General features: G+C 41.7%; 1 protein-coding gene across 5 annotated transcripts in view; it reads right to left on the bottom strand.

Annotated features, from left to right (window-relative positions):
* Positions 1 to 15077, bottom strand: part of KITLG (KIT ligand) — an 89110-nt gene extending 74033 nt beyond the window's left edge. For all 5 annotated transcript variants that reach the window (XM_061205006.1, XM_061205009.1, XM_061205008.1 and 2 more), the window contains exon 1: positions 14889 to 15077. In XM_061205006.1, the coding sequence (XP_061060989.1) occupies positions 14889 to 14903 (15 nt within the window). In that variant the 5' untranslated portion in view covers positions 14904 to 15077. The remainder of the gene's footprint in view (positions 1 to 14888) is intronic.
* Between the last annotated feature and the right edge of the window lie 292 nt (positions 15078 to 15369).

Below are 15369 nucleotides of genomic sequence, written 5' to 3'. Positions count from 1 at the left end.
TCAAGACAAACATCTTACCTAGGCAAAAAGAGAAGATGTCAGCAATACTAATACTAAGCAAACAGACTGGGTTTAAGACTAACTAGTTGTAAGATGCTGAGCGACTTGCACAACCTTCCTTAGCCCACATTCCTCTTCTGTAAATGGAAGGATGATATAACCACCCTCATAGGTGGAGAGAATCAGGGGAGATAAAAGTACGTAACACACTTAGCTCAGGACCTGGCACATGGCATGAGCATCAGAATCATCGTTTTCTTCATCATCAGCAGCAGCAGTATTATGTACTAAAATCCTTTCTGGCTCTTACAGCCTCTATAATCTTGAATTAGCAAGCACCATCTGGCACCTGCTATTCAACCTACTGTGTTATTTCCTTAAAAATGGCCAGCAACTTCCCCCCCCCACTTCCTCTTTTTTTAATCCATGGTCTCTACCCTCTTCTACAACCCCAAGTGGCCCACTTCTCTCTCCAAACAGAATTATGGTTGAACAACGTATGTTTGTGCCAGGTGGTACTGCATGCACAGTTATATGCGTTTCCTATGTATGACATCAATGCGTGATAGTAATGTTCCTCCTACCTTCCAAATCACCCTCCTTGGTGCCAACCCATGTGTCAATTAAGGTCAGCAGGCATAAAACTGATAAGTACTCAGATCCATGCTTAGAATGCTATAGTCAAAGATTCAGTCAAAGATACATCTGACGTGATTCATTGACTCATAGTTTGGTTCCAAAAACCTTTACTAAGATTTTGGTGTTGTACCACTAGCTGGGGATACCAACATGAGGCGATTTAGCCAGGTAGACAGGTAAATAAGAAGATAATTTCATTGTATTGTTTTCAATATATGATTTTTTTTTAATGCTATAGAAGCACAGGGTAAGATCACTAAACACAAGGAAAGTGGGGGCAGGGAAGAAGGGCAAACAGCCTTCAGGGAGGACTTCCGAGAGGAGGAACCATCTCAGCTAGACCAGCTGGACGATGAAGAGGGGCTATCAGGGCTTTCAGGACCAAATGCAGTGTGGAATATGTCACTATTTCACTGTACTTCGTTAAGTGATGCCAGCATGAAATTTACCACTCAGGGAGCAGTAGAGATAAGCAACAGCCAATCACAGAGAATCTTGTACAGTGTGTTGAGGGTTTGGACTTTATCCTGAAGGCAATGTAAAGTCAATGGAGGATTTTAACCAAGGCAGTCACATGGTCAGACTTCCATTAATAATCTAGATTGTGTGCCTTAGAGAGAATCTTTAAAATTACAGAATTCACTCTCCATTTTGTTGGATAACAAAATGGATGCCCTCCGAGGGATGAACCCCATATCAACACCACATAGTTGAATTTAGGATGTTGATCTCCTATACAGTCAGAAAGTGGTTGTTCTGACTTTCCTGCCTTGCCCCCCCCCCCCCCCCAAGTGCCAGGACACACATTTTCAAGGAAAGATGCAAAACTAAGTCCCTTTATAATCCAGCTCTCCTAAGTGACTTATAAAAACCAATGATTCTGTCCCATTCTCCTTTGGGCCTTAAAAGAATGGACGTAGACTTTGTCCTTTTTCAACATTTAAAAGAGATTTTTGCTTTTTGGTTTCACTTGAGTCTTGGCTCAAATTGTTGTGTCAGATCCTACTCTAAACTGAACCCAAAGTTACTTCACACTTGTCTGGGTTGATAACTTTTTATCTGGGTTGATAATTTTTGAGGTAGTGATAGTCAAAGATTCAGTCAAGAAACCGCTAGAAAGAGCGTTCAGATTATACACTGTCAGAAAACAGGAGCTGTGTTCTGTCTTTCACAAGCGCTTTGAACAAGTCCATCAAAAGGAACATAACAGTTTAATGTTCTGTACAAGAATGGAATGCTTGTTTACCTGAAGTAATGGACTGATAAAAGTAACATGCATCTGTCTTGATTGATACAAAACTTACTTGAAGATTAACCTGGACAATCAAGCCCTTAAACTCTAAATACCATCACCCACAAGAAAATAAAACCTGAATTCATAACGCAAACATTCCCAAACTGTTGATCCTACACCTTTGCTAAATTCAACACATGCAAAGAAAAAAAAAAACAAAAACAACAACAGCAAAAAAAAAACACAACCAACTTTGAATGCAAAAATGAATTTTTCTTGAAAGCAGCTAGCATTTACCTAGGTTTTCTGGGTACCTGGTATGAAATAGCCCTTCTCATGTACTGGCTCATTTAATCCTCAAAACCACGTGAGAAGTTAAACACTGTTATAAATGTCATTTTAGAAATGAGAAAATCAGAATGTTAGAAGAATTAAATGATTCAAAGTCATCCAATTTGAAGAGGCGACTCCAGATCTATGCGTCTCCAAAGCTATTAATACAGACTATATAAAGTAGTGTGAGGCTCATTTTGGAAGACATTAATAAACTCAAAGCTTTCATGTGTTTAGAAAGTTTGAATTTTTCATTACTCAAGGCTTAGAATAATAAGTATGGCCATAGGCCTCTGAATGGAACAACACACACAATAACTGGTGACGTAGCCAAGACATGTATCAGCATTCTTGGTTACAAAGGGGGATGCTGACCCAGATCCAGACCCTTACTAATCTCAGTTCACAGTCACACAATCCAATTTCCCATAATCACCCATAATCTCTCTCTGCTTTTCAATGACAACAGGTTTAAATAAATTATAGCCATCACACAAGTGGAGCAAACGGACAGAGTACACTGATCCATACTGATCTGTTAGCTGGCATAATCCAGTCCCTAAAGATTAGAGATACTACTTATTGAACATCAGTGCTGGGTCAGCCAATTTCTATATATTATCTCATTTAATCTTTGTATTCTTCCAACCATGTAATATTATCCTTACCACCCCACTATACATATGAGGACATTGAGAAAGAAAGTAAATAACATGCACGTGGGTCTTGGTGAATAACAGAGCTAAGGACTTAAGCCTCATTCTAACTCCAAAGTCCATGCTCCTTTGAGTGTCTGCATGAGGCCAATGAGTCAAACATTTGTACAAACACAACTTAGTTCTTAATAGTATAGCAGGAAAACGTGTTGAGTCTGAAAAGTACTTTTTTATAATAGTACAATTCTGTGAGTGACAATCACAAAGCAGGTATGCAACATCCTATTTCCAGGTTAAAAATCTACAAAGTATTATTATTCCATTTTACAGAAGAGGAAATTCAGTTTAAGAGAAGGTTAAGCAAAGTTAAATAATGCTTAAGATCCCTTGGCAAGCTAGAGCCAGACGTAAAACCTTGGTGCTTTTGACACAAAAGCCATGCTCTTTCCTTTCTCCCTTGACAAGTGGCTATATTTCTGTTGATGCAGAAAATGACTTCTCCTCCCAGATAGGGAAAAGTAGATCACTCACCAATTCATGGGAAGGACTCATGTTCTGTCCCCCCAATTCCAAGTATAACATAGAGTTTAGGAATGTAGGCCCTAGTTCCAGACCGCCTGGTTCATAAGCCAGCTCCACCACGTATTAGCTCTGTGACCTTGGGCACAGGATAGAAAGAAGTAACTTTGCTCTAGGTAAACTATCTTGCGATTATAATTATACACATTTAGCTCTTTTTCAGTTTTTGGTTAAAGTAGGGAATGAAAACAATTATTCAGGACTAAAGTGAATTCCAAGCCTGAGGTATTTGGATAAATTGCTTGAACTTTCCCTTTCATTCTGACAATGGAGACTTTGTAATTAAAGTCACTTTCTTAAGAAAGGAGTCACCACTGTTGATAAGCTTACCATTTGTTTAATGCTGTTAGGATTTCCTAGGTGCCTGGCACTGGACTAAGGGTTTTTTGTGGATTATTTCATTTAATCTTCACAACCACCTTTGAGAAATGTACTCCTGCTCTCCCTCTTTGGCAGATGGGAAAACTGAGGCTCAGAGGATTAGTCAACCAAAGTGGGTCGTCTAACTGCAGTCTATTTGGTTCATCACACCTCTGTTCTGTTGTTTCCTTCACCTGTGTTCAAATGATTCCAGGACCTTTTAGCGAACAACTTCATTTCCGCTAAACTGATAAATTACATAGCGATGCTGCCGCTAAGGGTGCTCCAACAGTCAATTGTTTCAAAAAATCATAACGTCAATGCAGAAAATGAATTTTTACTATTCATGCAGTTGGATTGACAAGAAATTACAAAGAAAAGGTCACAACTTTAATGGCTGGTAGCTTTAACAAACAGACATAAGCATAAAGACATTATTAAGTAGTTTTCTAAAAATGATCACCGCCACTTAAAATTGTGTTTGGGGCTTCCCTGGTGGCGCAGTGGTTGGGAATCTGCCTGCCAACGCAGGGGACACGGGTTCGAGCCCTGGTCTGGGAAGATCCCACATGCCACGGAGCAAATGGGCCCGTGAGCCACAACTACTGAGCCTGCGCGTCTGGAGCCTGTGCTCCGCAACAAGAGGCCCGCGCACCGCGATGAAGAGTGGCCCCCTCTTGCCACAACTAGAGAAAGCCCTCGCACAGAAACGAAGACCCAACACACCCAAAAATAAATAAATAAATAATTAAATTAAAAAATAATAAAATAAAATTGTGTTTGGAAACAGCATGAAAATAGAGCAAACTGACTAAAGTAATCCCCGAAGCATCTTTTATCCCCCAAGAAGTTATTTTGCAACACAATTTTCAAATATTTAAAAACCTCCCCTCTGCCAAGAAAAGTACCATTTTATTTTGAAAGACACCAAGGTTTCGGCAGTAATTCTTAATTCCATAAATTAAAATGGCATTTTTCCAGTTTATAAGGACCTCCCACACAACAGGTCAGCTGAGGCAGGCATTCGATGGCTAAGGAGACTGAGGTGGGAGAGGCTGGGGACCAAGCCCTGGCTCCCTGACTTGGGGGAGTGCTGCTGCTCTGCACAGCCATTTACCCTCCTGGGTGGTCCTGAGGAGCTCAATCAGAAGCAACCCCTCACTCTCCCCAGGAACCCTGCTTTGCCTGCTCTCAGCCTTCCCCTTATAGGATTAAAAAACCATCATCTTCACACGCAAATTTTTTTTAAAAAAAGGCTTGAGGGGGCTTCCCTGGTGGCGCAGTGGTTGAGAGTCTGCCTGCTAATGCAGGGGACACGGGTTCGAGCCCTGGTCTGGGAAGATCCCACATGCCGCGGAGCAACTGGGCCCGTGAGCCACAACTGCTGAGCCTGCGCGTCTGGAGCCTGTGCTCCGCAACAAGAGAGGCCGCGATAGTGACAGGCCCGCGCACCGCGATGAAGAGTGGCCCCCGCTCGCCGCAGCTGGAGGGGGCCCTCGCACAGACGTGAAGACCCAACACAGCTAAAAAAATAAATAAATAAATAAACATTAAAAAAAAAATTCAATGTTGTAATTCTTGAATTTCTCTCTAATTTAAAAAAAAAAAAAAAAAGTGGCCCCCGCTTGCAACTGGAGAAAGCCCTCGCACAGAAACGAAGACCCAACACAGCCATAAATAAATAAATAAATAAATATAAAACAAACAAACAAAAAAAGGCTTGAGTCTTACAGATTGTATGTATATGTATATTTAAATATGGGTTCATTCCATTGACGTGGTTCAATGGAATCTAGTTTTTAGAATTAAACAGGCTTGGCTCCAAATCCAAGCTCTTCCACTTACTTGCAAATTTTTTCCCTTTTAATCTTGGGCAAGTGTTCTTAATCTCTCTGAACTTTAGTTAACTTATTTGTTAAAAAAAAATGATATAATAATATCTGCTTCATAACTTTTTTTTTTTTTTTGCTAGAATCAAATGAGATATTCCTGTGCAGTTCGTGGCCTGGTGCCTCATCTATTGTGAGTAATCAACGGATATTAACTTATTAACTAGTCTTATTACTTCATTCTTTCTCTTATTTTTTTTTTTGGCCATGCCCCGTGGCATGTGGGATCTTAGTTCCCGGACCAGGGATCAAACCCATGCCCCGTGCATTGGAAGTGCGGAGTCTTAGCCACTGGACTGCCAGGGAAGTCCCCTATCCTTTCTCTTCTTAAGCAGCTTGTCTTTTGGCCTATTTTGTATAACTGTTGCCTTTCATAGAAAGGGGAGAAAGATAAAGGGGGTAAAATTGGAGGAAAATTTTGTTTAGTTTGCTAAGAGTGCTTGAGAGTGTTAAAGAAGGTAGATTGTGTATAAATAAGGCAGTTAAGGTATTAAGTTCTATTATTTTAATTCATTTATTCATGCAAGCCCTATAGCCAAAGGCAGGAACTGTGAACAATGAATTTATGTCTTACAGCATGTGGATTTGCTGAAAGGTTCCATGATTCGCTCTTCTTGCAGAGAAGGAACTGATTATTTACTAAGAGCAAGTCCCTGTGCCCTTACACAGCCTATCTCACTTAATCATGACATCAGTACTACCAATAGATAGTTATTTCTGCACCCATTTTAAAGATTGGGAAGGAGAAGTTCAGAGAGAAACACTTACTGAAGGGCACATTGCTAGTAAGCGGCCGAACCACTACTACATTTGATTCAGTCCAATGTTTTCTGTATTCTCACATGCCCACCAGTTTCACTTAGTAAATAATAGTGCACATTCACTGAAAATTAATACTGTAAATGGGGAACAAAGTAGCCTTTCTAATCATCAACCAGACACATCTGTGTATAACAGAGCCAGGACAGTAGTTAAAATTTGCCTTCTGTTAAAAAAAAAAAGAAAAAGGCTTCTAAAAAAGGTTATTGGCACTTAACAACCTGAAATCAGGCATTTATTTATTCAACAACATTCCATCTGTGTTCACTGAACCTCTAGTATGAGCCACTCTGCTAGGTAACTGGAATCACAAAATTTTTGTTGCCAACTATTACAGGCAACTGTTTTTAATATCTGAATTGTGTTTGCTTTTGATTTAATGTTCCTATAAGCAAAACATGTATCTTTGAGGTTCTAAATAGGCCGCACTAATACACTGTGGTAGTGCCAGCTAAATTTCTTCGGGTGTTAATCATGACCATAAAACACCTGGAGTTGGCAAGTTAAAGACCTTTTCCTCTTCTGTGAATTGGGGTTTAAAAAAACAGTACCTACCTCCCAGAAGAAAAGTTCTTTGAATTCATCTTGGAACTGTTTTCTACTAAGTGCCATTTTGGCATGATCTTATTATCAGGGTGATTTGATTTTACAAAACAATCATGAAAGTATTTAAAATGGATACACATTTAAATGTCAAATGCTTGACACAGACTGTAGTAAATTTCATTCCTTCAAGCTGAATCATTTATGTGTGACATTTATACAGAAATGCAAACAATAAATGGTCAAATCGATAAAAGTCTATGGAATTGTTTAAGAATAAGAAAGATCCAAATTTCAAACGGGGAACTATTTTTTATAGTCCACTATTTTCTAGTACCGTTAAGATGTAGAGTACCATTATGGCCATAGTACATTATAAACAAACGTGTCCTAAACTTTTAAAGTATTTTCCTGGGCAGGGGTTAAGAATTAGAAAAAACAAAACTGTTACAATTTGTTACGTAACAATGGAAGGATTATATAAACCCTATTTTGTCGTTGGATGCTTTTCTACATAGAATTAATTTCATCCAGTACTAAAAACATTATACTAATATCCTCCTTTTGATTCTTCATGAACGTTTTCTAACTACTTTATTATCCCTGCATTTTAGCAACCCCTTTGCACCACCTGGAAGCAGAAAGCACCAGCCCAGCTCCTTTACTGTGATAATTTATCTTTCTAACAAACAGTAGAATGACCTGTGTTAGTTCTCCACCTAACAGAACACATCAGAGATCTCTGGGTAGGGCCGGCTGAAGATAGCAGCTTTCTAAAATCGCCAGAGATCCAAACTAAAGTAATCACAGAGGTTTTAGTCGGTCATCAAAAATGGAAATCCCTAACGTGTTGACTATTTCAGAAGTGTCAAACTGTAGGTTTAACACAGAACCATAAATAACGATGTGTGACTGCTGGGGTTTGTTTTGCAATCCTTGGGTTTTCTAGATCACATTAGAAACCATTTTATATGAAGCACCTCTACCCTGCCTCCCTCCTCCCATCTGAAGTTCTGCAGTGAATGTAAATTTTAACAGCCATCCATGTGGACAACGCATCCCAGGAAGGGTGCAAGGCCTTTATAAACACAACCTACTTTCTTTGCAACACTCTTCTTGGAAATCAAGGAATCTGTGTTTTCACAAGGCAGCCGTCTAGGAAGGCTTTGCGAAAGGGACCCCAAGTAAACAGTGGAAAACTCGGCACAACGGGGTTCCTCACAATAGACAACCACTATTAAGCTGTAATTTTTAGAGGCGACCTGGTTTACTACCACTCAAACACTGGCATTTAGAAGAAACAGGCCAATTACAAGATGTGATTCAGCCCTGGACTTTAGTGAAGGCACTTAAATGGAAAGGTCCTTGGCTTCAGAGATTTCAAGTCAAGGGGAAAAAGAGGCAAAAGTGCTAAGCACCCACAGGGCTTTTAAACAAAAGATGAACTTCCGCTCCTGAAAGGGCAACAGAGTATGTGTATGCAAGACAAACAACAGCCCCCTTCAGGCTGTGCTCTGTCCTCCCTGGTCTCCGGTGGGGGCACAGTATGCAGTCAGGGTACATTATACAGTGGGGATGCCCTTTCTGCAAAGGTGAAGAAGGCTGGGGCTTACTTTTCCAAGTGAGCACTGACGATGGCTTTGCTCTCGCTCTCTCGTCTTGTGCGCCCTTTTGCATGGTCACCCTAGAGAGCAAAGGCATTCTTTGCAAGGCCACTGTCAGATTTTTGAGCCGCTGTCTGTGCACCAGGAACACAGAAAAGGCACCCTAACTGCCCCCTTAGAGACTACATTCTAATCAGCAGCACTCCAAGCCCCAAGGCAACAGCTACACCTGAAAAGTCAAGTGCTGAATTCCTTCATCCAGATAAATGAAAGATAGCCACTGCTGCTTTTTTTAAGTGTCTGGATCATTGCCTCAATTCTGAACATGGTTTTAGCAGGAAGTTCACTAGATTTTGCTGGTGCTTAGAGCAGAAGAGCATTATCATCATTGTCACAGCTCTATTTTCTGCGGAATCCGTGGTCTCTTGCCTGGAGGAGGGGGTTCAGACCCGCAAAAAGTCAGGGCAAAGAGAGACTGAGACTCGGCAACATGCCATCCACAGAAACCGTCTTTCCCGGAGGCAGAAGGGCTGCTCCCTCCTTTTTCAGCCTCTGTGTCTCCAGCTGCAGACCTCTCCCCTTCACTCTTCTTCTCAGGGTTAACTCTAGGGCACAATATTACTGAGGCTCAGTGACTTGCCCAAGACTTGCCCAAGACTACAAAGATCCAGTGACCGGCCCTGGAGCCAGAGCCAAGTGCAGGGTTCGTACCTCTGATTCCCTCCACGAAAGTTCTTTCCACTACAGGATCAAATTCTCTCCATTTTTACTTCACGCACACAGCTATTGGAGACCGCAGGGGTAGAAACAATAAGCAAATATGGGGAGGCAGACATTCATTAGTTATGTAAGATGACCTCCTCTGGCTGTCTGACTTTGCCTTATGATTCTTCTTCACTCAGAGGATTTAAAGATTGGAAGAGAGAAAGTAAAGAGCCCCTTCAACTATGGATATTGCCAAAATAGCAAGTGCAAATACCATTCTTGTTATAGAGAAATATCAAGTAGCAGGTGAAAAGGCTAAAAGTACAACAGTCTAAGTTGAAATCTCCTTCATTTCTCCCCATTGGCTGCTTTATTATCATAAAACAATGGTTAAAATTTCTATTCACACCAAAGCAATGACTACATGAATCTCAGAACCAAAGGAAGCTAAAATGCCATCTGGTTCAAACATCTATTTTACTAGTACCTTAGAGATAGAGAATTTTAGAACTGGAAGGCACTTAGAAATCACCTAGTCCTACTCTCTCATTTTACAGCGGAGGAAACTGAGGTCCAGAGATTCAAATGCCTTCCCGAAGTCATACAACATAGTATCTGCGCTAATAAATGAATTCCATCCCCTAATAACCAAGTCAATGTGGCAGCCTAGAAAAAATAGTAAAATGTAGTCAAAAGACAAAGAGAGTTACGTAACGGACAGTCTTCCTTTAGATGACACACACTGCAATTTTAGAAAAAGATCCATGAGGCCTAATTATAAGAAAATTACCCCCTATCACCTCCATTTTTCTGGACAGAAGGAAATAGGTAGAGATGGGATAATGACAATTCTCTCCAACTCCCAGCCCCTGTAAACAGTTTTTAGCATGCCCATAATTAAGCGAAAAGGCAAAAACACCTCACCGCATCTATAAATCAGTAAGGCTATAGTCAATGGTTTTTATGAGACAAAGTCTAAACAAAATAACCCTGAAAACAGCATATATTATAAAAGCATCCTGGAAAAAAAAAAAAAAAAGCATCCTGGTGTTCCTTCAATTTGTTTTATAAATTGTTCTGACTACACAGGTGACTAACACCAAAAAAGAGAGTCTCCTGCAGCTGTTCATGATTCATGTACTAGAAAACAAAGATAAAAGATCACTCCTGACAGATTTATATCCAAATGCCTTACCCTAATTTATGAAAGGGAACATTAAGGTAACTGAGAAAAGAAAAAAAAAATCTCCCAAACTTGCATAATGAAAAAAATTAAAATGTCACCACATGTTGTCAGGTAAAGACCATAAAGGCACCCTGCAGACCTGAATGCTTGTCCTCACTCTGAAGAGCAAGTTCAAGAACACCAAGGACAGGAAACTGACCCAGTCTCTTTAGTCTAAAATGAAATAAAATAAACCCTCAGAGTCAGACAAAGGGAACTTAGAAAGCAAGAGTATGGAAATACGGAAGTGAATCGGAGATGGTGATTATATTCCCATTTTCTATTCCAATTTTCAATTTTAACTCTCTTATTTTCACTTTTTAAGAAAAACTTTAAAGCATTTATCATCTCTCCTGCCACAGATAGCCTTTCTTTTCACATTCCTGATTTGATAGTACAAACAGGTATCGGTTTATAAGGCTGAATGAGAGATCCAGATTTATGAAAATTTGGTCTCTGTGCTTTGATGGTTAAGCATCATTTACCTGCAAAAGCTAGTTTTTTTTTCTGGCTTTTAAGTTAGTCGGCAGGCAATTCTCTTCTCAGGGATAATAAATTCAGGCTGTAACTACAGTGAGCCACTGTGCTGGGATACAGACATATATAAAATCTCATTTAATCCTTACAGATCTTTATAACTATTTTATAATCATTGTACAGATTGCAAAATGGAAATCCCAAGAAGTTAAACCAAGTGCCTAAAGTCATTTGTCTTCCCAGTGGTAAAACAGGAATTAGAATCAAAGTCTTGAAAAGCTGGAACCTAAGATCTCTCCACTATATCTCAGGTGTTCCCTAGACATGGATGGGGAAGGGCACACGCAGTGGGGCTCGCCGGACCATGCAAGAAACCTCCAGTTTCAGACTAGCTATTTGGGGAGAATTTTTTTTTTAATGTTACTGATGGTGATGGAAAGATTTCAATAACCCTATCATTATAGAATAAATGTGATTCATAATTTGCTATCTCCAAATCAGCAGTTAGATATAAATAAAATTTGGCGATTTTAATTGGTTTGGCTCAGGCCTTCAGACTTCCATATGGTTATTTTCCTTGTTTTATGTTACATGTAATCGACTTAGCACTGGAGTTTTAAAGTCTTGGCAGAATCTATCAATTAAAAGCTACAAAAATTAAGATTGTTCAAAGCACACATTCCAAATGGAGTGATTTTAAGGACAAAATTAAAAAATGCTCTTTTCATAAATGTTAAATTTTTCTATAAACTTGCATCATCACCCAGATGACAAACTTCATACAGACAAAAGAGGGATATTTTCTCTGGAAAAACAAAAGCTAATAAACATTCTATTTGCTTCTTCTGAGAACTAATGTGTGCCCAAAATGGCCTTTTCTACACCGTTTGCCAGATGAATTTTTCCTATCTTCATATTTCTAAAACTGACAGCAGTCGTGAAAACTCTCACAGACCATCTCAAAACTAAAATGTAAGTAGAACATCAATAAACATGGCGCCAGCCCTGTTAAACTGATAGCACTTTTCTAATTGGTCTTGCAAATTAAGATGTCCAATTGTTATTTAATATACCAGTTTATCAGAGTATTACACTGAAAAAGAAATGATTATACATTGAAATAGATGTTCTTTCTAAGCCAGAGACACAATTCCCTTCAGAAAATGTAAAACCACACAATATGGATAAAATACATTCAGAAATCTGAAAAATGCAAAATGCTTTCATTTCTGTAGACTTGTGACTAAACTTATTGTTAAAATTGCTCCTCATGACTACTGCCCGTGTAATTATTTCCCATATGCTAAAAGTTCATCACACGTGCTAAATAAATTAAAGAATCATTTATCAAACCTCAAGTGGTCGTTGGTGAATTTCCACATTTATTTAGCTTGACTGAGAGTCCAGAATGCCTGGTGTCCCTGTGATTCTTGGAGAGCTGCACAATTCAAGTGTATTTTTAAAATTATCATTAAATTCTCATTTTATATCTTGGGTAATGGAAGGGTACACAACTCTTTGTTTTATAACAGAACTCTGGAATTGATGCCATCTTTATAAATGATTATTTAAACTACTGAATGTTAATAGATATTCCTCCCTGGCAAGTATAACATTAGATTCAGTAGAACAATCTTACGTCTTAATGTCAGATTTCCTTATACTACTCTCCATCCATCCAGAGTTGCACCGGAAATTTCTTTGTAACTTTTGGATTAGAAAATTTAACAATATGAATGAGGATCTAAGCACCCTCCCCCATTTCCACTGATTATTTCATTGATTTCATGCTATTTCCAGGGTCCCCTTTTTCAGTGGCAAGAATGTGGAATTGCTAGAAGTATCTTTAAAGGAAACCTTGAAGGTCAGTAGATCCCAAGCAATGAATGCCTTCATTCACCAAGGGCACTGCCCTCCTTTGCCTTCAGTCCTTTAACAGCAGCAAGTTCCCCCAAAGGGCTTGCACTTTTACTTGGCCTGAGCAGGTCACATTTCTAAAATACTTAGCTGTCTGCAGTGTCTCTGGTCAGCAGTACTGAGTCACTAACACCAAGGAGTTTCAGGCTAGTTTGACCTCTTTCTAGTTTTCAATGGAATTATCCCATGTAATCCAATTTACACAGCCATTTAATCAAAGTGAGAAAGGAGATTACAGAGCTCACATTTGTTTTGCAAAGCAAGGGTGCAAGGATCATCAATCCTACTGACTCTCAAAGTGACTTGATAGTACATCGCCCCCCTTTGGATTGTTGGTCATTAACCTGATCTGTCTCCAGTGATCTTGTTTAAATAGGAAGGTTTAGGCTCTTTTCCTGAACTAGAAGGTAGCGGTTTCTCCACCCACATCTCACCACTACCATTCACGTGAGCAGATGCTACTATAACAAAGAATTGGTTCCCCGTCCGCCCATGCTTATTATTCCACAAAGCAGAAAGCATGTACGAATCAAGTAATTACATTAAAACTTCTCTTCTGTTGCCAGTCTTTAACATTTGCATTTCAACAGCCCACTGTGGTGATCCCAGGTGCTTTGCCTATAAACTAACCTGCTTGCAGGAGAGGAACCTGCGCTCTGCTCCTCTCCTCGGTCTTGGGCAGCTGCCCTAGAGACTACACAAACCTTTCTGCCAGGCCATGTCCCTCCCTCCTGCCCTTTTCCACACGGGTGCAATGGGCTCGAGTCTTCCTACTCCCCTCTGAATGTGTACCCTTCCCAGGTCTAGACACCTATTTAAAATATGACACTAAGTATGTCATGAAATAAAGCATTTTCAGCACATTCTAAACTGAAGATCTGTACAAACCTTTTCCCCACCACTTCCACCCCTTCGACACACTTCAGGAATTGCAATCTCCGACAGCACCTCTGGGGGGGGTGAAAGGGCAGCCTTACCCAACCCGCGGCAGATAACAGAAAAATTCCTAAGGGGAGAAGTAAGTAGAGGTAAGACCTGCAGTGGCAAAAAGAACTGTGCATGGGAGTACAGTGGCGACCCTTTCTAAACGACAATCCAGATATCTGCTGCAAGAAAAAAAAACAAAAACAAAACTAATTGTACCCCTTGACGGTGCTGTACCACTGTGCTTCTGTATAATGCACAATTTTGCAGCACTGGGAATTACCTCAATAACTACCATCAGAGGTGCCCATTAAAACACACACACACAACTTCTTCTCTTCTGTAATGGAAGAAAGTGCGTGCAATGTGGAGGTATTACCCCCTCTAGAGCTCTCTTGCCTAGAGCCGCAAACCTGGCAGACGCCGCGGGAGTCAAGTTTCCCGGGGCTGGCCAGGCAGGTTCTCCGCCCAGCCGAACGCTGCCACTAAGGAACTCTGGGTTGGCTAAGTTCCAGCGGCTGCACCCGCGTCCGCACGAGCCAGGTACCCACCCAGGGTCTGCACAAAAATCTGGGTGCGCGAGTGAGCGTGGCGCGTGGGGAGCTGTTGTGTAATGTCCCCGAAATCCACGGGAAAATGCCTCCGGTGCAAAGACATGCCTTTCAGTAGTCACTTAAACTCTCCGGCCAAAGAACAGATCCTTCCATCTTACAGGAACTGCGGCTCCCAACTGACAGCTCGCAACTTAAGGGCTGCAGCTCCAAACTTGACACGGGCTCCCTCTCATCACTCCCACTCCTCCTCTCCCAGGCTCACCCGGGCCGGGCGGCTGGGGCTCGCACGCCACGCAGGCCTCCCCAGCGCCCTCCAGGCTCTTCCGGCAGGCACAGCCCCGAACGCCCCGGCACTTGGGGCCGGGACGCGCCGGCCTCCAGGCGCGATTTTCTTGGAGAGCCGGCGAGCTCCCGGGCGCGCCCTACTCACTTGTGTCTTCTTCATAAGGAAAGGCAGCGCTGTGATCCAGCCCAGGCAGCGGTGTGGCAACTCCTTTTAGCTGTTCTGGAGCTCCAGCATATTGCATGAGCAGCGGCTGCAGATAGTCCACGCATTGGGTAGCCCGAGCGCAACGCCCTCTCCACTGTCCGTGCTTCGCGCAGCGCTCCCGGTCCCGGCGAGAGGCGGCGAGTGAAGCCCGGGCCGGGGAACCGCCAGCACTTTTATACAGCTCCCTCCCGCCTACTCCGGACACGCCTCCTTCCCTTCCGGAGCTCCGGGGAAGCGAGACTGGGCTGGGGCACGGGAGGGAGACCTGGGAGGGCGGCCGGAGCCCCGCGAATACACCAGAGTTGGACAAATCAAGCCAAGCGCGTCCCCTCGCCGGGGGGCCCGTGTGCGCACGGCCGGGAGGCCACCAGGGCGCGGGGGCGCCGAGGGTGAAGCTGGACACCATGCAGCCACCGCTCGC

Source organism: Eubalaena glacialis, chromosome 11, assembly GCF_028564815.1.
Source record: "Eubalaena glacialis isolate mEubGla1 chromosome 11, mEubGla1.1.hap2.+ XY, whole genome shotgun sequence".
NCBI classification, from domain to species: Eukaryota; Metazoa; Chordata; class Mammalia; order Artiodactyla; family Balaenidae; genus Eubalaena; species Eubalaena glacialis.
Note: the sequence above shows the minus strand (reverse complement) of the source record. Positions and strands in the feature narration are given on the sequence as shown.